Source organism: Chlorocebus sabaeus, chromosome 16 (assembly GCF_047675955.1).
Source record: "Chlorocebus sabaeus isolate Y175 chromosome 16, mChlSab1.0.hap1, whole genome shotgun sequence".
Lineage (NCBI taxonomy): Eukaryota > Metazoa > Chordata > Mammalia > Primates > Cercopithecidae > Chlorocebus > Chlorocebus sabaeus.
The window spans coordinates 7435786-7462807 of NC_132919.1; the positions used below are offsets into that span (position 1 = coordinate 7435786).

The 27022-nt window shown below is 48.4% G+C and overlaps 1 protein-coding gene and 1 pseudogene across 1 annotated transcript; one reads left to right on the top strand and one right to left on the bottom strand.

Annotated features, from left to right (window-relative positions):
* Nucleotides 1-26: 26 nt before the first annotated feature.
* On the bottom strand, nucleotides 27-26325 carry FXR2 (FMR1 autosomal homolog 2). The gene is made up of 17 exons (XM_008010165.3): nucleotides 25875-26325; nucleotides 17138-17190; nucleotides 16685-16778; nucleotides 13892-13963; nucleotides 13640-13788; nucleotides 13133-13226; nucleotides 11626-11742; nucleotides 4615-4785; nucleotides 3481-3559; nucleotides 3037-3146; nucleotides 2717-2803; nucleotides 2198-2420; nucleotides 1780-1977; nucleotides 1490-1690; nucleotides 1300-1395; nucleotides 1048-1148; nucleotides 27-722 (listed from the first exon to the last, which is right to left on the bottom strand). The coding sequence occupies exons 1-17, from the start codon at nucleotides 25953-25955 to the stop codon at nucleotides 627-629; spliced, it is 2022 nt and encodes a 673-aa protein (XP_008008356.1). The 5' UTR covers nucleotides 25956-26325; the 3' UTR covers nucleotides 27-626.
* Nucleotides 22617-22710, top strand: LOC119620391 (small nucleolar RNA U13; annotated as a pseudogene).
* Nucleotides 26326-27022: the final 697 nt, after the last annotated feature.

A 27022-nucleotide genomic window follows, 5' to 3' on the forward strand; every position in this document is an offset into this window, starting at 1 on the left:
GACAAAGGCGGCACAGGAGCCAGAGAGCCATTTGGATTTTTTTATTCTCTTTTTAAATACTGTACAGTGAAAAATAAATACGCCTTCTCATCCACCAGACAAGGTTGGTCCCCTCCCCCGGGGGACCTTGTCACCCCCCTTCATACACACCCCTGGTTCTACTCCAAAACCTTCCCCGTGCCTCCCACCCACTTATCTCTTACTATCCCCGTCTTCCACAGTGATGAGGCCCCAGAAATGGGGGGTACAGGATGGGAGGAGGGATAGCAGGGGAGGCCCCCTGAACGGTCAAATCTGGGTGGGTCAAGGAGCACCCCCCACCAACAGGTGGAGAATGGGGGTGTTCAGAGAGAGATTGGGGCATTAGAGGATAAAGGCACATCCAGTCTGATGGGGAAGGAGAGAGGCTCCCCTTACCCTGGGGGTAGGGTGGACAAGAGGGAGGGGGTATGACCCTGTTACACACCCCTCCACTAGCTCCTGGAGGTTGGGGGGTACCCAAGCTGCTGTGCCACCCCCCTCCCCCCTAGATAAGAGCAGCTCCAGCGCAGGTCAGTTGGGCCTGTGAGGGCCATGGTGTTGGGCAGCAAGCGAGATGGAGAAGGGAGGGGTGCAGGCTGGAGGTTTTATGAAACCCCATTCACCATACTACCCAACTCCAAGGGGGCGGAGAGCTCCCCATTCTCCGAGGGGCCCTTAGGAAGCTTGCTGACAGAGTCACCCTGAGGGGAAAGTGGGAAAGAAAACAGACAAGCAAGAAGCGGTGAGTAGAAATTCAGGTGGGAGACATTTCTACCATCCAAGCCCTCCTGGCATTTGGTGATCCAGAGGTTGGTTCCCTCATGATCCAGTCTCTCTTACTTGGGATCCACAAAATGTGAACCACACTTTCCTCTCTATCCTATTCAAAGTTTACACTAGTCTAAACTCCATCAGACACAGCTGCCTCTGCAACTCAGTAAGAGATTTCTTTGTGAAATTTGTTGTGCCCCCTGCCCCAGAGTAACAACAAAAAAGGGATGGGTAAATCACATCTTGCCTGCCTACCTTCTGTCCTGAAAGAGAGTCCTCTGAGGGTTTAGTGCGTTCCAGGGGTGGCCGCTGGCGGCTCTGAGACTCTGCTCGTGAGATATAGTCAGCCACAGTCACTGGGGAAGGCAGGAGATTAAGACTTTCAGATGGAATTCTGGTAGCCAGCCCAAGACACCCACTGAACCCGAACCCCTGATTTTCACAGGGTAGGAAGCATCCCATTCTCTCAGCTCTGAGGAAGGATTCTGGTGTCCAGAGTTGGCTGACCTGGCTGGCGGTCTCCACTGATAGAACCATCAGTCCGATTACCACGGTTACGGCGGCGGCGGCTGCGATTACGACGTTGAGGTCTTGATTCATCTTCTGTAGGGCAGGAAAAAACCAGAGTCACACATCTAACCTCTCACCCTCGATTCCTACCCATGTCTAACTTTCCAGACCCCAGGCACACCCTCACCCAGGCCATTCTCTGTCATGTTGGGCCCATCTGATTCCAGGCCTCCATCCATGACGGTCCTGTCTTCATCAGTGCGGCGGCGGCGGGAGCGGCGGCGCCTGGCACTTGCTGGGGGGGGTTCCCCAGGTTCTGAATCAACCGGGGGCTCTGGTTCAGATGTGTCCAATAGGCTGTAGGGATTACTGTCTGGATCCTTCAGCACTGGTCAGAGGAAGAAGAGGAGAAGTTGGCATTCAGGTGCCCATCATCTTTTGTTTTGGCCCATATTCATGAACCCAGCTGTCTGGTACCTGAGCTAATAGATGAAGAATTATATCTCGAAGTGGGCCGGGGGGCAGGTGGGGGTCCCCTACCCCGGCCCCCAATCGGCCGCCTCCGGCTTTCTTCCCCTCGGGTTGGGGGATCCCTGTCGCCAGGCCCAGCTCGGTTGGGTTCCTCTCTCTTCTCTGACTCAGTCTCTGAAGCTGTAGACACATCTGAGCTGGGGCCTGAAGAACACAGTGGGATTTATTCATGGCCATTCATCCTACCCCAGGATCCATCACATCCCCCAAACTGGAAGAATTCTCCCTCTCACTCACAAGTCCCCCAGCCAATCAATTACTTCTTTATCATCTCCATCCCAGATTTCCCCAAACTTCCATCCAGACCTCTGCCTCTACCCACAAGCCCTGCCACTCCCTGCCTCCTGTTCCCAAGCTGTCTCACCATAGGCAGGACCGCCTGTCCTCCGGCCACGGCCACGGCCCCCATAGCTGCCCCCATAGGTTCGAGTCGCATGGAGGGAGGAGGAGGAGCTCTCATCGGTGCTATATCCAGCCTTGTCGCTGCCACCGCTGCCCCGCCCACTCCCAGGAGGGCGAAAGCCCAGCCCAATCTGCCGAAGCTGCTCATCAATTTGCAACCTCTCCAAGCGAAGCTGCTCTACCTCCTGGTTGGGTAAAAGACGGAAGAAGCGAAAGGAGAAATAAGATCAGTGCCTTTCTTCATGCTTCTCCACCCTGACTGTCCCTCTATATCTAATCTCTTAGGAATGCAAGGAGAAGGAAGACACTGGCTAAACAAGGAAAATTCTGGGACCCAACCCTATAGCCCCAAATTTCCACAAATGTTTTCTGTTCTACATGGAGAGACAAACACGGCACCAAAATTCCTGAGTTGACCCCCACAGCAGTCTTAGTTCAAACCCTTTCCACACCCAGCTCTGTCCTCTCCCAGCCTGGGTACCTGCAGGTAGGAAAGGTGATACTCCAGCAAAGCCTGGGCATTGCTGATGTTCTCTCGGGTGCCAACAAAAATGAAGGGAACCATTCCCTGGAGAGCAGAGTGCAGAGACGATGGATCAGAAAAGAAAATGAAATGGAAGGATTAATCCCGCCCAGTGTCCTAGGGGAACCTGCCCAGTGGGATCATTCTGGGCTCTAAATCTACTAGGGTTAAACAAGTTTCCGTACTCCACCCTCTCAAAGGACAATCCCAGCCCTAAGAGGACAATCCCATTTACTTCTGGAAACCAGTCTCTATGCCCACTTGCCCCGTACCCATACCTCCTCCCTGGGGTTCTTCTTGTCATTATCCCCTTCCACTCGAACCCTCACCACACCAGATTTATCCACAATCTCCTGGATCACTTTCCCGTTCTTTCCAATCACTTTGCCTGGAATAAGTAAAGGAGGAATTAAGCCTTTTTTTTTTTTTTTTTAGGAAATAAGAATAAAGCTGATAAACCGTCTTCCAGCCTCATTTTCTTTATATGGATTCCATTTACTTCATTCTCCTGCTTCTAGGTTTCTGATGTGTTTTTACAGGACAAAATGTTACAATCCCTAGAAATTTATTCTTTCATTTTTATTACTCCCATTACAGACTGTTTCTCTGTCCTTGTGAAACTGAGAGTCCACAGGGAGGTGCCAATCCTGGATACAAGCTCAGAATCACTGTAGAGAATCTTGATTCTGACCTCTAACTGTATATACACACCACCAACTCACCAACCAGGTTCCTGGGCACTTGCACTGAGTCCTCAGAAAACTCAAGGTAGCTTCGGGCCTGTCGGCAAGCCTCGGGAGTCTAAAGGAAGAACAGTGGGGAGTTATTAATAAAACAGAAGACCAGCTGGGTGAGGTGGCTCGTGCCTGTAATCCCAGCACTTTAGGAGGCTGAGACAGGCGGATAACTTGAGGTCAGGAGTTCAAGACGAGCCTGGGCGATATGGTGAAACGCTATCTCTACTAAAAATACAAAAAATCAGCCAAGCATGGTGGCTCACGTCTGTAATCCCAGCTACTCAGGAGGCTGAGGCAGAAGAATTTCTTGAACCCAGGAGGTGGACATTGCAATAAGCTGAGATTATGCCACTACACTCCAGCCCGGGCAACAGAGTGAGTTAGACTCTGTCTCATAAAGAAATAAATTAAACAAATAAATAACTTCAAACAAACAAACAAACAAACAAACAAAAAACAGAGGACCTTGGCCAGCCACAGTGGCTCACACCTATAATCTCAACAGTTTGGGAGGCTAAGGGAGGACTGCTTGAGGCCGGGAGTTAAAGACAAGCTTGGGCGACAGAGATCTGGTCTATTTTTGTTATTTTTTGGTCTCACTCTATTGACTATGTTGCCCAGGTTGGTTCAGTGGCACCATCATAGTGTATTGCAGCCTCGACTTTCTAGGCTCAAGTGATCCTCCTGCCTCAGCCTCCCAAGTAGCCAAGTAGCTGGGGCCACAGATGCATGCCACCACGCTCAGTTAACGTTTTTTGGTTTTCGGTTTTCTTCGGGGGTAAAGACAGGGTCTCTCTATGTTGCCCAGGTTGGTCTCAAACTCCCAGGCTCAAGTGATCCTCCCCTCCATCCTCCCACTTCAGCCTCCCAAGTACCTGGGACTATAGGTACGCACCACCACTTCCAGCTAATTTTTAAATTTTTGTAGAGATTGGGTCTCACTATATTGCACAGGCTGGTCTCAAACTCCTAGGCTCAAGTGATCCTCCCACTTCAGCCTCCCAAGGTGCTGAGATTACAGGTGCGAGCCACTGTGCCCAGCCTGAGACTTATTTTCTACTTCAGCCTCTCTTCCCTCTATCCCCTAAGAGACCCAGAAGAAAGACATCCTTTGCTGACCTCCCCATAGATGCGGAAAGTGCAGGTCTCTTCACCCAGCTCAATGGCAGTCACCCCAGGTACTTTTCGGGCCTGCTGGATGTTGGCACCGTGAGTCCCAATTGCCAGTCCCATCAGGTCCTCTCGCACTGTGAACTCCTCTTGGAAGGCTGCTGCCAACTGCTTGCTTGTCTGAAAGGAAAAGTCACTGTAGGAATCATGGTGGTAGAATCTCAGAACACAATCCCAGGCACATGACCCTTAGCATAACTTCAATAAGGAAAACTATGTGATATTAATAGAAAGCTAGAACCACTCTGGAGTCCGCTGACCACCAGGACTTGTGTGGAAAGGTCAGGAACTTTTTGTTTTTCCTTTGAGACGGAGTTTCACTCTGTCGCCCAGGCTGGAGTGCAGTGGCGCGATCTCCGCGTCTCGAGTTCAAGTGATTCTCATGCCTCAGCCTCCCGAGCAGCTGCGACTACAGGTGTCCACCACCACTCCTGGCTAATTTTTGTATTTTTAGTAGAGATGGGGTTTCACCATGTTGGCCAGGCTGGTCTCAAACTCCTGACCTCAGGTGATCCACCCGCCTCAGCCTCCCAAAGTGCTGGGATTACCCGCGTGAGCTACCATGCCTGGCCAAGGTCAAGAACTTTTAATTCCACCCCTACCTTCCAAATACCAGTGGTTTGTGGGGGAGGAAAGGTAAAGAGGGTAGACTTTGGACTGAGACCCACCGAAGTTCTGGATTTGGCCCTAAAAGTATCTATCCCTAACAGTATCTATCTGTGTGATCTTAAAACACACACTGCCTCTTGTGTCATCTGCTAAGTGATTATATCCAACTTATCTTATTCTCAAGACTAGCAAGAGGATTAGACAAGGCTGGTGTGAAAGTACTTTTCACAAGGTACATGCAAGTGTAAGGAACTCTTACCTTAACCAAACGAATATCAACTCATCCCTACATAAAACCCAACAACTTAAGTAAAAAGTGAGGGGTAGGCCGTGCATGGTGGCTCACGCCTATAATCCCAGCACTTCGGAAGGCTGAGGCGGGCAGATCACGAGGTCAGGAGATGGCATGGTGAAACCCTGTCTCTATTAAAAATACAAAAATTAGCTGGGCTTGGTGGGGTGTGCCTATAATCCCAGCTACTTGGGAGGCTGAGGCAGGAGCATCGCTCGAACCAGGGAGTCAGAGGTTATAATGAGCCAAGATCATGCCACTGCACTCCAGCCTGGTGACACAGCAAGACTCCGTCTCCAAAAAAAAAAAAAAAAGTGAGGGGTTAAGAAAAACAGAAAATGTGCCTATAGAACACCAGGCTTTCACTTCATTTCTCAATCAGTCCTTAGAGGAACCTCTGGGTTCAGGGGCAGGAAGACAGAAAGGTTTTAGAAGAGTGAATCCCATGTTGTAAGCGCCAAACAGAAATAATACCTGAAAGGAGACATTCCTTGATTGCAATACACTACTTCCCACTTCCAGGTTGGATAGGACTGAATTATAGCAACGATTTACACCAGGCAAGAAGAGAAAGTTGGAAAAAGAAACTAAGTTGAGTGTTCAAAATCACTATACTAGGAAGGGAGGGGAAGTGATCTACAATGACTTATAAGAGTCTTCTAGATAAGTCTGCAGAACAGCTGGGTTTTCTTTTTTTTTTTTTTTTCTTTTTATTTGGGGTCTGTCACCCAGGCTGGAGTGCAGTGGCGTGATCTCTGCTCATTGCAACTTCTGCCTCCCTTTTTTTTTGTTTTTTTAGTGGAGAAAGGGTTTCACCATGCTGGCCAGGCTGGCCTAGAACTCTGGACCTCGTGATCCGCCCACCTCGGCCTTCCAAAGTGCTGGGATTACAGGTGTGAGCCACCGCGCCTGGCCGCTTTCAGGTTTTTACAGAGGCTTCACTACTAGGCATGACTGATTAAATCACTGACTGTCAGTGATTGCTTTAACCTTCAGCCCCTTTCCCCTCCTAGGAAGCTGGTGGGGGTGAGGCTGAAAGTTCCAACCCTCTAATCATGAAGCCACCTAGAGGGGCTAGCCATGAATCAACTCATCAGCATACAAAACACACATCACTGGAGATTCCAAGGATTTTACAAGTAGAATGCCAGGAGCCTGGTCAGGAGACCAAATACGTATCTCTCAGTATCACAGAGCCTGTCAGTCCTACTGGTTTTACTTGTAAAATGTATCCCACATAAAACTACTCTCTCTCTCTCTTCCTTTAGCACTCCAGTTCAAATTTCTCACCTGGACTACTGTGCTCTGTTCCTGCTTCCGTTCTTGCCCCCCTTCAATCTATCATTGAAACAAGAGTTTAAAACAAGGCACTTTTGGCCAGGCGCGGTGGCTCATGCCTATAATCCCAGCACTTTGGGAGACCGAGGCGGGTGGATCATGAAGTCAGGAGATCGAGACCATCCTGGCTAACACGGTGAAACCCCGTCTCTACTAAAAAAAAAAAAAAAAAAAAAAAAAAAAAAAATCAGCTGGGCAAGGTGGCCGGTGCCTGTAGTCCCAGCTTCTTGGGAGGCTGAGACAGGAGAATCAGTTGAACCCTGGAGGCGGAGCTTGCAGTGAGCTGAGATCACACCACTGCACTCCAGCCTGGGCGACAGAGCAAGACTTCATCTCCAAAAAAAAAAAAAAGACAGAAGGCACTGTTAACTCAATGGCTTCTCAGTATACACACAATAAAATCCCCCTCAGCCTACCGTACATGTCCTACATGATCTACTTACTGTCTGACAAAATTTTGTATCAGTCTCCCTTTGCTCACTCTGCGCTAACTACACAGGTTGCAGTGAGCTGAGATCACACTACTGCACTCCTGCCTGGACAACAGAGCAAGACTCCATCTCAAAAAATAAAAAAATAAAATAAAATAGGCCAGTGCGATGGCTTATGCCTATGATCCCAGCACTTTGGGAGGCCAAGGCAAGTGGATCCCTTGAGGCCAGGGGTTTGTCACCAGCCTAGCCAACATGGTAAAACTCCGTCTCTACTAAAAATACTAAAATTAGGATTGTGTATAGTGGCTTATGCCTGTAATCCCAATACTTTGGGAGGCCAAGGCAGGTGGATCACCTGTGGTCAGGAGTTCAAAACCAGCCTAGGCAACATGGTGAAACACCGTCTCTACTAAAGAAACAAAAATTAGCTGGATGTGGGGGCGCGTGCCTGTTATCTGAGCTACTCAGGAGGCCGAGGCACAAGAATCGCTTGAACCTAGGAGGCAGAGGTTGCAGGGAGCAGAGATTGCGCCATTGCACTCCAGCCTGGGTGACAGAGGGAAACTCTCAGAAAAAAAAAAAAAAAAAAGAAAGAATTAGCCAAGTATGGTGGCGTGCACTTCTAATCCCACCCACCCAAAGGCTGACGTGAGAGGATCACTTGATCCTGGCGGGTGGAGACTGCAGTGAGTTGAGATCCTGCTACTACATACACTCCAGCCTGGACAACAGACTGAGATTCCATCTCAAAACAAAAAGCAAAAACAAAAAATAAAGTTTGTATCATCTGAAGGTAATGGTAAATTTTTCCTGCCAGTGCCCTGAGCAGGATCCCTGAAGAAGTCAAAGATTATCATGACCCAGCAATTGCACAGCCACAGAAAAAAGCCTCCCAAAAAGATCAATTCACTTGATAAATGGAAATGGGTATTCAAACACACACACCCTACTCACTTAGAATGTTATACTATCAAGGAAAGGGAATCTGACAATTATAGGATGTCAGAATTCAAAAAGATCTCATAGAAATACTCTAGTCAGGCTAGGCGTGGTGGCTCACACCTGTAATCCCAACACTTTGGGAGGTTGAGGCCGGCGGATCACTTGAGGTCCATAGTTCGAGATCAGCCTGGCCAACATGGTGAAACCCCATCTCTATTAAAAAAGACAAAAATTAGCCAGGTGTGATGGCACACACCTGTAATCCCAGCTACTCGGGAGGATGAGGCAGGAGAATTGCTTCAATCTGGGAGTTGGAGGTTGCAGTAAGCCAAGATAGTGCCACTGCACTCCAGCCTGGGTGACAGAGACACTATCTCAAAAAACAAACAAACAAAAAAACAACAAAAAAAGAAATATCCTTTTTTTTTTCTGAGATGCAGTTTACTCTTATTGCCCAAGAGTAATCTCGGCTCACTGCAAGCTCCACCTCCTGGGTTCATGCTGTTCTGCTGCCTCAGCTCCCCGAGTAGCTGGGACCACAGGTGCCCGCCACCACGCCCGGCTAATTTTTGTTAGGCTAATTTTTGTATTTTTAGTAGAGATGGGGTTTCACCGTGTTGGCCAGGCTGGTCTTGAACTCCCAACCTCAGGTGATCCGCCCTCCTCAGCCTCCCAAAGTTTTGGGATTACAGGCGTGGGCCACCGGGCCCAGCCATATCCTTTTTTTTTTTTTTTTTGAGACAGAGTTTTACTCGTCGCCCAGGCTGGAGTGCAATGGCGCAATCTTGGCTCACTGCAACCTCTACTTCCCAGATTCAAGCAATTCTCCTGCTCAGTCTCACGAGTAGCTGAAATTACAGCCGTGTGCCACCACGCCCACCTGATTTTTGTCTTTTTAGTAAAGATGGGGTTTCACCATGTTGACCAGCCTGGTCTCGACTCCCAACCTCAGGTGATCCGCCTGCGTCAGCCCCGCAAAGTACTGAAGTGCTGGGATTACAGGCGTGAGCCACCGCGCCCACCCTAAAAAAGAAATATTCTAGGCTGGGCGCGGTGGCTCACGCCTGTAATCCCAGCACTTCGGGAGGCCGAGGCGGGTGGATCACAAGGTCAGGAGATCGAGACCATGGTGAAACCCCGTCTCTACAAAAAATAGAAAAAATTAGCCGGGCGCGGTGGCGGGCGCCTGTAGTCCCAGCTACTCAGGAGGCTGAGGCAGGAGAATGGCGTGAACCCGGGAGGCGGAGCTTGCAGTGAGCCGAGATTGTGCCACTGCACTCCAGCCTGGGCAACAGAGCGAGACCCTGTCTCAAAAAAAAAAAAAAAAAAAAACACAAAAATACGTTCAAGACCAGCCTGGGCAATATGGCAAAACCACATCTCTATTAAAAATACAAAAAATTGGCCAGGCACAGTGGCTCATGCATGTAATCCCAGCACTTTGGGAGGTGGTAGATTACCTGAGGTCAGGAGTTCGAGCCTGGCCAACCTAGTGAAACCCCAACTCTACTAAAAATACAAAAACTAGCTGGACATGGTGGTGGGCACCTATAATCCCAGCTACTCGGGCGACTGAGGAGGGAGAATTGCTTGAACCCACGAGGCAGAGGTTGCAGTGAGCCGAGATCATGCCACTGCACTCCAGCCTGAGCGACACAACAAGAGTATGTTTCAAAAAAAAAAAAAAATTAGGCTGGGTACAGTGGCCCACGCCTGTGATCCCAGCACTTTGGGAGGCCAAAGCAGGTGGATCACCTGAGGTCAGGAGTTCAAGACCAGCCTGGCCAACATGGTGAAACCTCATCTCTACTAAAAATAAAAATATTAGCTGGGTGTGGTGGTAGGCGCCAGTAATCCCAGCTACTTGGGAGGCTGAGGCAGGAGAATTGCTAGAATCTGGGAGGTGGAGGTTGCAGTGAGCCAAGACTACACCACTCCATTCCAGCCTGGGCAACAGAGCAAGACTCCATCCAAAAAAAAAAAAAAAAAAAATTAGTTGAGCATGGTGGCACACGCAAGTAATTCCCGCTACTGAGGAGGGTGAGGTAGGAGAAACACCAGAACCTGGGGAGTCAAGGCTGCAGTGAGCCATGTTACTCCAACCTGGGCAATAGGAGTGAGACCCTGTCTCAAAAAAGAAAAGAAAAGAAAAAATGAGGCTGGGCGCGGTGGCTCATGCCTGCAATGCCAGCACTTTGGGAGACCGAGTTAGGTAGATCATCTGAGGTCAGGAGTTCGAGACCAGCCTGGTCAACATGGTGAAACCCTGTCTCCACTAAAAAACACAAAAATTAGCCAGGCGTGGTGGTACATGCCTGTAACCTCAGCTACTCAGGAGGCTGAGGCAGCAGAATGGCTTGAACCCAGGAGGTGGAGGTTGCAGTGAGCCAAAGTTGTGCCATTGCAATCCCGCGAGAGAAACTCCCTCTTGAAAAAAAAACAAAAAAGAATAAAAGAAATGTTCTAGTTTACCTATTAAGTTGTGAGAACGAACAAATAGGAAAAATATTTTAAATATAAAATTTAAAAAAAGAAACACTCTAGCCTACTGACTTCACTGGCACAGATGAAGATAAATCTCAGCATAATGAAATTATATGCCAAAAGACAATTATTTGACAAGACTTAGCATTCCAAGTCCAGTGGTATGCCCAGTGTCCAAATGGTTCTCAAATATATCCTGCAAAGTCGTTTGGTTTCCACAGGTGACTTGGGGGTGTTGGTGGAGGTAAGAGCCATGTCCACTTTCCACTTTTAGACAGAGCTGCTCTGACTGATTATTTTATGCATTGTGGTTCCAAGTGACATTTAACTTCATCAAAAAGGGTGCCATCGGCTAGGTGTGGTGGCTCACGCCTGTAATCCCAGCACTTTGGGAGGCCGAGATGGGTGGATCACATGAGGTCAGGAGTTCAGGACCAGCTTGGGCAACATGGCAAAATCCCATCTCCACTAATCATACAAAACTTAGCTGGGTGTGGTGGCGCATGCCTGTAATCCCAGCTACTCAGAAGGCTGAGGCATGAGAATTGCTTAAACACAGGAGGTGGGGGTTGCAGTGAGCCGAGATCATGTCACTGTACTCCAGCCTAGGCAACGGAGTGAGACTCTGTCTCAAAAAAATAAAAAAAAATTGGTTAAAAGAAATCTGAAAATAATTGTACTATACCATGATAGAGCTCTGTCATCTGGAGGAGTCTGAGATAAAATAATAGCTGAACCAGGTTTAATTGCCCAGAAAAAGCCTTAGTTTTTGTTCTGTAAACACAAGAGCATGGATGGAGGACAGGGTAGGAAGGGAGGAAGACAATATCTTCAGCAGGAGGAATAGGAGCTAAAAGTTACCTCTAGGTGCTTGGTAGCTTCTTCATTTCGGGACATAAGTAGCAGTTTGGTGCGCAGGCTTCGGAAATGCATATCACCCAGCAGAGATGCTCGCTTCACAGGGGCTTCTGTGGTTGACTGTGAGGAAACCGGTGGGAAAGTCATTAAAACTGGCTTGGAATAAACACTGAGGGAGAGCCAGGGACTAGAAATCAGGATGCCTAAATCCCGGGAAAAGGGATGAGAAATGAAGCTAGCAGGCTGGGCGTGGTGGCTCAGCCTGTAATCCCAGCACTTTGGGAGGCCGAGGCAGGAGGACCACGAGGTCAGGAGTTCGAGACCAGACTGGCCAAGAGGGTGAGACCCTGTATCTACTAAAAATACAAAAATTAGCCGGGCGTGGTGGTGCACGCCTATAATTCCAGCTACTCCAGAGGCTAAGGCAGTAGAATCACTTGAACCCGGGAGTGGGAGGTTGCAGTGAGTCGAGACTGTGCCACTGCATTCTAGCCTGGTGACAGAGCAATACTCCATCTTCAAAAAAAAAAAAGAAATGACGCTAGAAGGAGGAGACTCACTGTCAGTCACACAAAGGCTGACTATCTGGGTACTGAAGGACAGTGGTTTAGAGAGAAAGTAAAGAGCAAGCATAAGGTGAGAGCTACATACTCTATTTCTGAAAGTCCAAGTATCAAGACAGGGTCTCCAACTCAGATAGCAACACGATTATCAGGTTTAAAAAAAAACGTCAGAGGCCGCGCATGGTAGCTCATGCCTGTAATCCCAGCACTTTGAGAGGCTGAGGTGGGCGGATCATGAGGTCAGGAGTTCAAGACCAGCCTGACCAATATGGTGAAATCTTGTTTCTACTAAAAATACAAAAATTAGCTGGGTATGTCGGGTGCGGTAGCTTATGCCTGTAATCCAAGAACTCGGGAGGCCGAGACAGGTGGATCACAAGATCAGGAGTTCAAGACCAGCCTGGCCAAGATGGTGAAACCCTCTCTCTACTAAAAATACAAAAAAAAATTAGCCGGACGAGGTGGCAGGCGCCTGTAATCCCAGCTACTCAGGAGGCTGAGGCAGGAGAATCGCTTCAACTCGGAGGGCGGAGGTTGCAGTGAGCCAAGATCACACCACTGCACTCCAGCCTGGGCGACAGAGTGAGATTCCATCTCAAAAAAAAAAAAAAAAAAAAATTAGCCAGACGTGGTGACGCACACCTGTAATCCCAGCTACTCGGGAGACTGAGGCAGGAGAATTGCTTCAACTCGGGAGGCGGAGGTTGCAGTGAGCCAAGATTGTGCCATTGTTCTCCAGCCTGGGCAACAAGAGTGAGACTCCATTTCAAAAAAAAGAAAAAAAAAGGTAGGGCTACCTGGGCCTGTAGGAGTCAGGAGCAACACAGTCCTCTCTGACAAATAAATATAAGCACATTTAAGCCCTTTCCTTTCTGCAAACGGGTTAAGAGGGGAAAAAGAAAAAATGTTCAAAGGGCTTATGTGAAATTCAGGCAGAATAAACTCACCAGAATGAAGAGTTCACTGTTTGTGATGTTGAGAAAGATGCAGTTGGCTCCCAGCGCTTTCTTGAACTCTTTATGGACGTTTTCATTGGAGCAGCTGCAGAGGAAAAAAGTACTCAGAGGGCAGAATACAGAGTACAGTGAAGAGCTCTGGGGAGGCCAAGCATGGTGGTTTGCACTTGTAATCCTAGCACTCTGGGAGGCTAGGGCAAGATGATCACTTGAGGTCAGGGGTTCAAGATTAGCATGGGCAACATAGTGAGACCCTGTCTCTATTAAAAAAAAAAAAAAAATCAGAGGAGCAGAGCTGAATGCATAAGAAAATAAGAGGGATCACAGTTAAAGAACAAGGATGGGAAAATAAACAGAGTGTCTTCTTAGCAAGAAGGGCTCTAGAGGGCCAGGGGAACAACAGAGAAAACTGCAAAGTGGGAGTGATGCCTGGAAGAAATAAAGCCAGAGATTAGGGCTGTAAAGAGGGCCCTCATTCCCACCATCCTTAACACTCACGCTTCTCTCAGATCCTCGGGCACAGCCATGGTAACCTTGAAGAAGCTGCCTTTGGTTGCAAGGGGATTGGGATTAACTGGCCGAAGTCGCTCCAGGGTAACAATTTCATTGTAGGTGGCATCACAGGCAGCATATTCAATAACATAGAACTGGCATATGGTAAAAAAGGAGAAGTTGTGGATGACCTGAGCAACTTTCTAAGAATAAAATATTTGTTTCAGTAGTTCTCCAAAGGCATTCCCAGTCACTCACATCTCCCTTCATCATCCGCACCCGGGCCAGCCACCAGCCACAAGGTTCCTGTTCATTGGCTCGAGAATAAACCTAAAGAAAAGTAGAGAATCAAAGAGATATTGAAGACCACCCAAAAGTATCAAGAAAGGGATGAGGAGGCCAGGCATGGTGGGGCTCACACCCATAATCTCAGTGCTTTGGAAGGCTAAGGCAAAAGGAATGCTTATGCCCAGGAGTTCAAGACCAGCTTAGGCAATGTAAACAATAGAATAATCATTAAGATATTTGGGGCTACTGGGCACAGTGGCTCATGCCTATAATCCCAGCACTTTGGGAGGCCAAGGTAGGAGGATCTCTTGAGCACAGGAGCTCTCAAGAATGGTCTGGGCAATGGCAACATAGTGAGACCCCATCTCCACCAAAAAAAGAAAAACAAAAAAACAAGAGGCCAAGCATAGTGGCTTACACCCATAATCCCAGCACTTTGGCTGAGGTGGGCTGATCACCTGAGGTCAGGAGTTCAAGACCAGCCTGGCCAACACAGTAGAACCCCACCTCTACTAAAAATACAAAAATTAGCCAGATGTGGTGGCACATGCCTGTACTTCCAGCTACTCAGGAGGCTGAGGCAGGAGAATCGCTTGAACCTGGGAGGCAGAGGTTGCAGTGAGCTGAGATCGTAGCACTGCACTCCAGCCTAGGTGATAGAGCAAGACACTGTCTCAAAAAGAAAACAAAAAAGAGGCAGTTGTGGTGGTGCACGCCTGCAGTCCTAACTACTCAGGAGGCCGAGGTGGGATCACTTGAGCCTGGGAGGTTGAGCCTGAGCAGTGAGCAGTGAGCTATGATTGCGCCACTGCACTTCAGCTGGGGCAACAGAATGAAAACTTGTCTCAAAAAAAAAAAAAAAACCCAACAAGATATTTGGGATGGCCGGGCGTGGTGGTCCACGCCTGTAATCCCAGCACTTTGGGAGGCCAATGCAGGCAGATCACAAGCTCAGCAGTTCAAGACCAGCCTGGCCAACAGAGTGAAACCCCATCTCTACTAAAAACACAAAAATTGGCCAGGCGCGGTGGCTCACGCCTGTAATCCCAGCACTTTGGGAGGCTGAGGCAGGTGGATCACAAGGTCAGGAGATCGAGACCATCCTGGCTAACATGGTGAAACCCTGTCTCTACTAAAAATACAAAAAAAAAAAAAAAAAAAAAATTAGCTAGGCGTGGTGGAGGGCGCCTGTAGTCCCAGCTACTCGGGAGGCTGAAACGGGAGAATGGTATGAACCCAGGAGGCGGAGCTTGCAGTGAGCCGAGATCGCGCCACTGCACTCCAGCCTGGGTGACAAAGCGAGACTCCATCTCAAAAAAAACCCAAAAAACAAAAATACAAAAATTAGCCGGCCTGGTGGCGTGAGCCTGTAATCCCAGCTACTCGGGAGGCTGAGGCAGGAGAATCACATGAACCTGGGAGGTGGAGGTTGCAGTGAGCCGTAATCACACCATTGCACTACAGCTTGAGCAACAGAGTGAGACTTCGTCTCAAAAAGAAAAAAAAAAGATATTTGGGATGCATCTTTTTCTTTCTTTTTTTTTTTTTTTTTTGAGACAAAGTTTCGCTCTTGGTGCTCAGGCTGGAGTGCAATGGTGCAATCTCAGCTCACTGCAACCTCCACTTCCCAGGTTTAAGCAATTCTCCTGCGTCAGCCTCACAAGTAGCTGGGATTACAGGCGCCCACCACCACGCCCAGCTAGTTTCTTGTATTTTTAGTAGAGATGGGGTTTCACCATATCGGCCAGGCTGGTCTTGAACTCCTGACCTCAGGTGATCTGCCCCCCTTGGCCTCCGAAAGTGCTGGGATTTCAGGTGTGAGCCACTGCATCCAGCCTGGGATGCATCTTAAAACAAGGATACAGGAAACCAGAGGAAGCAACTAATTAAAAATCAGAGGACGGCAGGACATGGTGGCTCATCACTGTAATCCCAGCACTTTGGGAGGCCAAGGTGGGTGGATAACCTGAGGTCAGAAGTTCAAGACTAGCCTGGCCAACATGGTAAAACCTCGTCTCTGCAAAAATGCAAAAATTAGCCGGGCATGATGGCAAGTGCCTGTAATCCCAGCTACTTGGGAGGCTGAGGTGGAAGAATTGCTTGAAACCGAGAGGCGGAGGTTGTAGTAAGCCAAGATCACACCACTGCACTCCAGCCTGGGCAACAGAGCGAGATTCCATCTCAAAAAAAAAAAAAAGCCGGGAGCGGTAGCTCAAGCCTGTAATCCCAGCACTTTGGGAGGCCGAGACAGGTGGACCATGAGGTCAGGAGATCGAGACCATCCTGGCTAACACGGTGAAACCCCATCTCTACTAAAAAGTACAAAAAACTAGCTGGGCAAGGTGGCGGGTGCCTGTAGTCCCAGCTACTCAGGAGGCTGAGGCAGGAGAATGGTGTAAACCCGGGAGGCGGAGCTTGCAGTGAGCTGAGATCCGGCCACTGCACTCCAGCCTGGGCAACAGAGCGAGACTCCGTCTCAAAAAAAAAAAAAAAAATTAGAGCACACTGGATTTTAGATGCTGTTACCACATATGGAAGGCAAATCCCCTGAAACTGGGGATGTCCCTCAGAGTTTGGCTGATCGTAACAGTGATGAAAGGGGAACTGTCGTATTTTACATTTCCACAGGCATGTAGCCTATGGAAATGACTTAGTAGCTGGATATGGCTTCGTTGGGGAGGAAGGAATATGAACCAACCAGAGAAAAGCCTAGAATCCTGGGAAAACGTGACATTTAGAAAGGGTGTACTCCACAGCCCTTACCTCCACTTCATCCCCTTCTGTGATCTCCTTATTATAGTCAGCTGGAGGTGGTAGTCGGACATCTCCAAAAGGAATTTGTCTCTCACTCTGCCAGCTGTAAGAGAAACAAGAATATGAAAAAGCTACTCTGACTGATACGGTTGCCCATTTCTTTACAAAAGGGTTATTGCCTCGACTGGGCGATTCCCACCTATCTGGATAATCAGAGGCTAACCCCCAGGTCCTGCTCCATAGTGGTGCCATCCATCTCTTTCTAGACTCTAAATACTGGGCCAAACGCCCCCACCCTCACCAAATTCTCAGCCCTTTCCTCTCCTGGGATCCATGTAAGTTCCCCACCCAAACCCTCAGCTCTCCCCACCTATTACATGCCTCATAGGACTCAGCCGCCCCCTCTTCTCCACTCTCCTTCTAGGACCTAGTATGCTGGATTCTCTATTCCCAAGGTCTTACTTGTTTTCAAAGAAGATGGTGACAGAGTCTTCATGGACATCCTTCACAAAGCCCTAGAATGGATTTTAGAAAAAAGTAAAAAATATAAAATGACCTTTTACTTCCACCTTAGCCACCAAGGGAATAGAGACACCACAAACCCTTAAACTTGAGTTTTAGATAGGGACACAAGTGGTGTAATGAGAGAGCCTGAAAGGCTGCACTGGGGAAAGAATATGGGCAGTCAGACAGAGAAAGGAAATTATATTGTCATGGAGAGGTGTATGTACCACCTGCATCAGAACAGCCTGGAAACCAGTGATCTACTCAGGCTCCCACAGGGGCCTCCCTATCTGTCTGCCTCCTGTTGTGCTGAGCAGCCTGCCAGAGTTCAATTAAAATACCAACAACATTCAGCAAGGCTAAGAATATCCCATGAGACAGTGTGAGGCTGTCCTGGAACACCTAGAGGACATGAGGATCTGTCAAGAGAAAGAAGGACCTACCTCCGCAATACAGCAAGAGATCTGAGCAGACTCGCTGCCCTGATGCATGGGTCCTAAGACAATATTCAGAACACTAGACAAGTTCAAAATTGTGATGAACACAATTTACAGCAGGAAAAATTAAGACTTAAAATACATCAGAGTTTTTAAATACTAGAATTGAATCTAGAATGACACTGAAAATTTATAAAGGATAACAAAATTTATGGAAGACTCCAAACTTGATATGATGACAAGAGGAACAGGGACGACTGAACAGCTGATCCATCTCCTGTGGTCTATGTCCTCACTAAGGAGGCCAAAGCCATGCGTTCACCCCTGCGCTCCCAATTTTTCTACCTTCTCCCTATTTGTCACATACAATTAGGGATTTCTAACTTTGAAAAAGGTCTAGCTTATGAATTTATTATTTTATCAACTGTGCTTTTGGTTTCATATCTAAGAAATCTTTGCCCAGGCCAGGCACAGTGGCTCACACCTGTTATCCCAGCACTCTGGGAGACGAGGCAGGCAGATCATCTGAGGTCAGGAGTTCGAGACCAGCCTGGCCAACATGGTGAAACCCCATCTCCACTAAAAATACAAAATTTAGCCAGGCATGGTAGTGCATGCCTGTAATCCCAGCTACTTGGGAGGCTAAGGAAAGAGAATCACCTGAACCTGAGAGTCAGAGGTTGCAGTGAGCCAAGATCGTGCCATTGCACTCCAGCCTGGGCGATAAGAGCAAAACTCCATCTCAAAAAAAAGAAAAAAGAAAAAGAAATCTTTGCCTAATCCAAGGCCACAAAGGTTTCCCCTTATGTCTTCTTAAACTTTTAGTTTTTTGTTTTACATTTACATCTATACTCCTTTATTTTTAGACAGAGTCTTGCTCTGTCACCTAGGCTGGAGTGCAATGGCACAATCTCTTGGCCCACTGCAACATCCACCCCCCGGGGTTCAAGCAATTCTCCTGCCTCAGCCTCTTGAGTAGCTAAGGTTACAGGCAACCGCCACCATACCAGGCTAATTTTTCATATTTTTAGTAGATATGGGGTTTTACCATGTTGGCCAGGCTGGTCTCGAACTCCTGATCTCAGTTGATCCACCCGCCTTGGCCTCCCAAAGCTGGGATTACAGATGTGAGCCACTGTGCCCAGCCCTATAATCCATTTTGAATTAAGTTTTATATGTAAGGTAAGGTATTGATCAACGTTTTTTAAATTTTTAAATTTTTATTTATTTTTTTTGAGACAGAGTTTTGCTCTTGTTGCCCAGGCTGGAGTGCAATGGTGCAATTTTGGCTCACCGCAACCTCTGCCTCCCAGGTTCAAGCAATTCTGCCTCAGCCTCCCAAGTAGCTGGGATTACAGGCATGTGCTACCATGCTCGGCTAATTTTGTATTTTTAGTAGAGACAGGGTTTCTCCATGTTGGTCAGACTGGTCTCAAACTCCCGACCTGATCCACCTGCCTCAGCCTCCCAAAGTGCTGGGATTACAGGTATGAACCATTGTGCCCGGCCTCTTTTTTTAAAACATATTTTTATTTATTTTTTTATTTTTTTGAGACGGAGTCTCGCTGCGTCGCCCAGGCTGGAGTGCAGTGGCCGGATCTCAGCTCACTGCAAGCTCCGCCTCCCGGGTTTACGCCACTCTCCTGTCTCAGCCTCCCGAATAGCTAGGACTACAGGCGTCCGCCACCTCACCCGGCTAGTTTTTTGTATTTTTTGGTAGAGACGGGGTTTCACCGTGTTAGCCAGGATGGTCTCTATCTCCTGACCTCGTGATCCGCTCGTCTTGGCCTCCCAAAGTGCTGGGATTACAGGCTTGAGCCTAAAACATTTTTTTTTTTTTTGAAATGGAGTCTCGCTCTGTCGCCCAGGCTGGAGTACAGTGGCCGGATCTCGGCTCACTCCAAGCTCCGCCTCCCGGGTTCACGCCATTCTCCTGCCTCAGCCTCCCGAGTAGCTGGGACTACAGGCGCCCGCCACCTCGCCCAACTAATTTTTTGTATTTTTTAGTAGAGACGGGGTTTCACCGTGTTAGCCAGCATGGTGTCGATCTCCTGACCTCGTGATCCGCCCATCTCGGCCTCCCAAAGTGCTAGGATTACAGGCTTGAGCCACCGCGCCCGGCCACATATTTTTAAATTAAAAAAAAATTTTTAATAGAGACGGGGTTTGCTGTGTTGCCCAGGCTGGTCTTAAACTCCTGGACTCAAGCAACACACCCGCCTTAGCCTCCAAGAATGCTGGAATTACAGGCGTGACCACTGGGCCCAGCCCATTTTTTACCTACAGATATCTTATTCCAGCACTGCTTGTTGAAAAGACAAACAGTTCTTTCTGGCCGGGAGTGGTAGCTCATGCCTGTAATCCCAACACTGGGAGGCCAAGGCTGGCAGATCAGCTGAGGCCAGGAGTTCGAGATCAGTCTGGCCAATATGGCAAAACCCCATAATAATAATAATAATAATAATAATAGTAATATATAAATTAGGGTGGCACATGGCTGTAACCTCAGCTATTCAGGGTGGCTGAGACATGAAAATCACTTGAAGCCAGGAGGCAGAGGCTGCAGTCAGTCAAGATCATGCCATCGCACTGCAGCCTAGACAACAGAGCAAAACTCTGCCTTTAAAAAAAAAAAAAGAAAAGAAGAAAAGACTATCCTTTGTCAGCTGAATTGAACTGCCTTTTCATTTCTGTCAAAAATCAGGAAGGGCAATTTAATGTATAATGACAGAAAGAAGATTGGTAGTTGATGGAGGACTTTTGGGAGTGACAGAAATGTTCATTCTTTTGATTGCAGTGATAGTTTCAGTTATATATATGTCAAAACTTAACAAATGGCACACTTTAAATATGTCTACCTTGTTGTATGTCAGTTTCACCTCAATAAAGATGTTTTTAAAAAAAATTAGCCTGGACAACACAGGGAGACCCCATCTCTGCAAAAAATTTAAAAATTAGCAGGGTATGATGGCTTGTGCCTGTAGTCCCAGCTATTCAGGAGGCTGAGGTGGGAGGATCACTTGAGCCAGGGAGGTCGAGGCTGTAGTGAGCTGTGATCACACCACTGCAGTCCACAGCTTGGGCAACAGAGCAAGACCCTGACTCAAAAAAAATAATAATAATAATAAAAAAATAAAAGAAGTAGAGGTTTCAAAAGGCTAATACACAAGAACTATTCATGAGCTTTGCTGCGAGGGACAAAGGCTAAGCTTAGAAAACACCAAAAATGCCCTTGGCAAATGCACAGCTCCCACCTCACAGAACTAATCAATCATAAACACTTACCAGATTGCTATTTCCTTACGATGGGAAAATCTAAGCCTGCATTTCGCTCTTCATACAAGCCACCGTTCTCATCTTTAGGGATACGTCTTGCTACAGAGGCTGCAGTCAGTCAAGATCATTCTTGACTGAATGTTTTCTTAGAGCCTTACTACTGCCCAAGGCTTTAATTACTACTGGTACTTCCTGGCCTCTTTTTTACCCATGCTTTCTCTTTCTCTGACATTCTCTTCTCCAGAAATGTTTTTTCTACTCTTCATTCAGATTTTTTTCCTTTTTTAAAAAAAGAACCTGAGTTATGAACATATTCATTCAGGTTTAATGTCAACTCCTACTGTTCTCCATTTAAGTCTTCTGAGGCACTTTTACTTCTACTTGCCTGGGTCCCTCTTCCCTTTTGGGTTCTTCCCTTAGCTCCTGCTCAGGTGTCCTCCCTCCTCCCACAACCACTAATATTTTAGCCATTCCCTCTTCTTTTCCCTGTAATCCCAACACTGGGAGGCTGAGGCCGGCAGATCAGCTGAGGTCAGGCGTTCGAGACCAGTCTGGTCAATATGGCAAAACCCCATAGCTACAAAAAACAACTATACACACACACACACACACACACACACACACACACATAAATATAAATTAGCCAGGCGTGGTGGCACATGGCTGTAACCTCAGCTATTCAGGGTGGCTGGGGCATGAGTATCACTTGAAGCCAAGAGGCAGAGGCTGTAGGGTCATCTGGATTTCTAGAATTATTCCAACCAGCCTCTTCAGCTGACTTTATCCAATTATTTACCCAAAATGTCTACTACAAGTCTTAGAAGTAGTTTATCAAGGCAGGAGTTACACTGACAGAAAGAAGTGGAAAAGAGACAGATGACAATCACTAACCTACTGCTTTTGTGAAGAGATTTCTACTCCTAGATATATTCACAAAGGCTATGCCTGTGGTGTAATCCAATTATCCTCCACCATGGTAGGCTTGGCCCCAGGGTGAGTAGCAATATTACCCTAGTTTTTCTAGCTACCATGACTTCCAAGGCAGAAATGCAAAGCTCAGAATGGAGTAATCTCTCACATCACTCGGTAGTTCAACCAAATCTCACTCAACCCTTATACTTCCAGGGTCTCTTTCCTTCAATTAAGTCTCCAATACTAGCTCTGTCCCCAACTTCATATTCCAATCCTGTCTCTGCTCCTAAATTCCACCCATTCATCCCATACTAGTTTTTTTCTCCAAGGGTATCAGTAATGGAAAGTGAGCCCCAAGTTCTGCTCAGTCTATGCTCATTGTGAAAATAAGCAGGGGAAGGCAAAAGCAGGTGGGTGGAATGTGTTAGGGAGCCACCTAGATCCAGAGGATGACTTGATTCAGTGGCCATAGCATCACCTGGCTTTGGCTTCTGGAGCCTGGCACCAAGCCAGCAGAGCAAGAGCGAGCCCCAGGTTCCTAGGTACTTTGGTTTCCTCAAATTAGAAGATATAAAATGGGTCCCCACTTTGACTGTCGTCTAGTTCTAGACTCCCAAAGCAAAGGAGGGGGTTTTAGGAGAAGAGCAGGAACAGTCTGAGTAAAAACCAAGTACTGAAGCTGAGGATGCTACGTTGATTAAGAAAGGAATGGGGATTAGGATATCCAGGTGAGGTTCGGAGTAGGATGATTGCGCCCTGGAAGGTGAATACTTCATTTGGGAGAGTACAACTTAAAGAATAAAATACATTAGATCATTGAGTACGTCTTAAGCATGATGACTGAGGTTTCAAGCTCATGTGTGATGTGTGCCTCCCTCAAACCTTGTTACGGATGCCAGTCTAACATGAAAAAAAAAAACAGAAAAAAAGAGTAAGTTCTGACAAACTTAATGTTGGGATAGCTACAAAATAACTCAGATCCCAGATCTAGCATTTTATCCTTTAAGAAAACTAACTGATGGGAGGGCATGGTGGTTCACACCTGTAATCCCAGCACTTGGGAGGCCAAGGCGGGCTAATCACTTGAGGTCAGGAGTCAGAAATCAGCCTGGCCAACATGGCGAAACCCCGTCTCTACTGAAAATAACAAAAATTAGCCAGGCATGGTGTTGCACACCTGTAATCCCAGCTACTCGGGAGGCTGAGGCAGGAGAATCGCTTGAACCCGGGAGGCGGAGGCTGCAGTGAGATGACATCACGCCACTGTACTCCAGCCTGGATGACAAAAGGAGACCCTGTCTCAAATTTAAAAAAAAAAAAGGAAAGAAAGAAAAGAAAACTGACAACAGGGCCCAATTCTGAGAGAGGAGAAAGGGACCTTCCCAATGTACAATTCCAGAAGCAGTGTAAATACTCCCTGACCCATCCCAAGTTTGCTGAGTCATGAATATTAAATCAGCAGCAAGGTCAAAACGGATAAGTATCTATAGGGTACTGAGAGTGGAAGATTAGCCTGAATTTAGGGATTTGTGGTTTTTAACTCAGGAACGGGGCAGAAAATGCTAACCTGCCCAGATCCACATTACCACATTACCTGGCTTTCAGCTCAACCCCAGACTCTACTCTCTGAATCCGAGTATCCTGGTCCCCATGTACTCAAGTCTATCATTGCCCGCAGCGCACAGGAGAAAGGGAAAAGATTCAGAGAGACTTTCTGCTGGGCACTTATATGTGGAACAGAAAACGTGTCCCTTCCCAGCCATCTCATACAGTTCATTTGAACTGGATACCAATCTTTCCCAGCTGTGCAGGGCTCCTGTGCTTCCTAGAACAAAGCAAACACCATATCTTGATCTTGGACTCAACTTAAGAATCACTTTTCTTGGAACTCAGAATTTTGGGGTGGTAAGGACCCAGATGAAGGAAAAGACACCGGGGGAAACAGGGAGGGCCACTTTAAGAAGCGTATTTCAACAAAGGTAGTGCAAGTTTGGGGAAAAGGATATGAGAGACAAATGTGCTCTATCAAAAGCAGAAAGGAATTAGAGACTTTTGCCAAAAAAAACAGAAATGCTATGGAAGCAGGCTAGAAGAAAAAGTCCCAAGAGTTAGGCAAGTATGCAGAAAATGACAAAAGAGATCAGCAGGGAGCTTCCTCCAGCTAGACAGGGAATTAGGTGATTCCTGGGGATTACACAGGAATACAGAAATATTAGGAGAAAAAGCCAAAAACTTGAATTGAGACAGTAAGTTAGACATGGGTACCCAAAGACACCGCACAGAAAGAAATCTGATGAGGGAAGTGAGGCAAAAATGGGTAAGTATGAAGAGTAAGTAAAAAATGACTACAATGGTGCAGTGGCTCACGCCTGTAACCCCAGCACTTTGGGAGGCCAAGGCAGGCGGATCACAAGGTCAGGAGATCAAGACCATCCTGGCTAACATGGTGAAACCTCGTCTCTACTAAAAACACAAAAAACTAGCCGGGCATGGTGGTGTGTGCCTGTAGTCACAGCTACTCGGGAGGCTGAGACAGGAGTATGGCATGAACCTGGGAGGCGGAGCTTGCAGTGAGCCCAGACAGAGCCACTGCACTCCAGCCTGGGCAACAGAGCCAGACTTCATCTCAAAAAAAAAAAAAAAAAAAAAAAAAAGACTACAATGAACTTAGCAACTGAAGTAGAGGCAGAAACCACCCAAGGGAAATTACAAGACCCTCTACAGTTACAGAAAATATGACTTAGGGAAGGAGTCAAAGAAAGACACTTCCAAGGGCATGAGAAACTAGAGAGGGCTACTGTGCCGGGAAAGGCCTGAGGAGAACCGAAGGAAAGGGGGAAGGGGGATCTACTCTTAACAAGTAATGCCATGGGAAGGTATCTCTTCTACAGCTCCCCAAGGTGAAATCAAAGAATGAGACAGAAATCAGGAGAGTCTCTGGGACAATTCCAGGCATCAAATCCAAAAGAGGTTCAGAATAGCAACAGTCAAAGAAAAACTCTTGGGAGGCAAGAAAGGGTTCTCTCTGGCTTAATCTAAATGGGAAAAAAATGTCCTAGAAAATGGATTCAGAGCAGATAAGGAAGGTGGTATTATAAGGAGTTCTAAGGAACCAAATCCTGGGCAAAGGGGGAGGTCAAATAAGGAAGGGTCTTTGAAAGATGATCCCTTCTTCTAAAAAAGGTTGTCAGATTCCCGAACTGGGATAGTTGGCCAAGAGTCTTCAAGAAGTGGAAATCTTAAGAAAAACAGAAGGGAACCCCATGAGCTTCCTTTCAGAGATCCTTTTAGAGATCATGACTATGAAGCTTACATGCCTCAAGACGAAGAAACTCTAAGAATGACCTGAAGGTATCTGAGGTCTAAGTGAGACCTCAAATCCATTCTGAGTAGAATGGTAGACCAGTGGGCCTTGAGATCAAGGTGTGGTGGGGTGAAAGACTTGCGAAAGATGCCACCTTATGGCTGGCTGAGAAGCAACTTGACTGATCCAACCCAGGGTTCCTGAGGTCAAAGATGCCAAACGTCGTAAATGGATCTGACCATTTCTCCTTGGCTGGGAACCGGAATATAAGATGAAAGTGGGGTGAGTGTTCCAGAGTCAGTAGGCAGAGGCCTCTCTGAGGAAGATGAAAGGATCCGATATGGGACAGAGGGGGCCTTCCCAAGGGGACCGTGCGGAAGAAAGACAATTCTCCATGTGCCTGCACCGTGGGGAAGATGTGATTAAGGTCTAAGGTATGTCTTCCATCAGACAACGGAAACAGTCAATTAGAAGCTGGTAAAGGGGTCTCTCCTGGGGGGCGGGGAGCGCCAAGCCAGGGACAATAATGGCCTGAAGTTCATTCTCCCTGAGATGGGGGTAGAAGCAGGTGCATTAAAGGGGTCAAAAATAAAAGGAACAGGTTCACTCCAAGAGGTCTCGCAGGGAAGGCTGCGGGTGGGAGCAAGGGTCTAAGATTCTAAGGGCCAGGACTCAGCTCCAGAAGCTCGATCCCGCCCCACGCGTTCCTGCTCCGGCCGGGGGAGGGGGCTAAGGACCGGCGTCCCCAGTCGGCGCGCCGTCTCACCTTGTAGAAGGCCCCGTTGGAGCCGCGCACCTCGACGGGCAGTCCCGGCTCCACATCCCCCCCAGAGGCCAGGCCGCCCATGGCGCCGCCACCGCCTCCGACTCCCCCGGCGGCGGCTGCAGCAGCAGTCTGAGTGCGGGCCGGGCCAGGCCCCCGGCGTCTCCCCGGAGGAGGAGCCGGAGGGGGAGCCGCGGGGGGCGGGAGCCGGGCCGGCCCCACGGCGGCCCTGCCACAGCCAACGAGCAGGGGGCCGGGGCCGGGCCGCTCCCCGTCCGCCGCCGCCGCCTTGGTCTCCGCCACCGTGAGGGAAACGGCCGCCGCCGCCGCTGCCTTCGTCACCTCAGCTTCCGCCTGCCGCCGCCCCCGCTGCTGCTTCAGTCCCGGGACCCGCTGCTGCCGCTGCCGCTCCACAGCCTCCACCTCCCCCTGCCACCGCCTCCTACTGCGCAGGCGCACCGGGCACCCGCCCGCTGCGCGCGGGGCCCCGAGGGCCACGGCGCAGGCGTCAAGGTTAGAGCCCCAGCTAGCGCTAGCCAGCGCATCGGGGCTTCCACATTCCCTTTCACTCTCTCACGCCCCCTCCTGGTCGCTTGCTCGCGCTTGCGCAGAACAAAATTAGCCTTCTTTCTCCACCGCCCCACCGCCCAGCAGCCCCGTCTCTTCCTTTCCGCGCCCCACAACCCTGAGAACCAACCAATCAGAGGGAGGGAGGGGCCGGGCTCGCTCAGTCCGATTGGGCGGAGGCCGCACAGTCACACAGCGCTCAGGCCACACCCACGCCGCCGCCGCCGGCCCCACCGGGCTCGGACAAGTTAGGGATGGGCATGCGCCTGAACGACTGCTTGGTCACTTTCCCCACCTTTGTCTTTCTTGGTGCGCACGCTCCAAAAAAAAAAAAGAAGATAAGTCGCCGCAAGGAAAAAGGTGCTCGGTGCGCACGCGCTGAGCTTTACTGTCTGCGCGCATGCATCGCCTATCTTTTAAGAATCTGTAACTGTGCTGTAGTAGATTTAAGTCATAGCTCTTGCCTTGAAGAGATTGTGATACAATGAAAGTTTTGGCCAGGCGCGGTGGCTCACGCCTGTAATCCCAGCACTCTGGGAGGCCAAGGCGGGTGGATCACCTGAGGTCCTCGGATCACCTGAGGT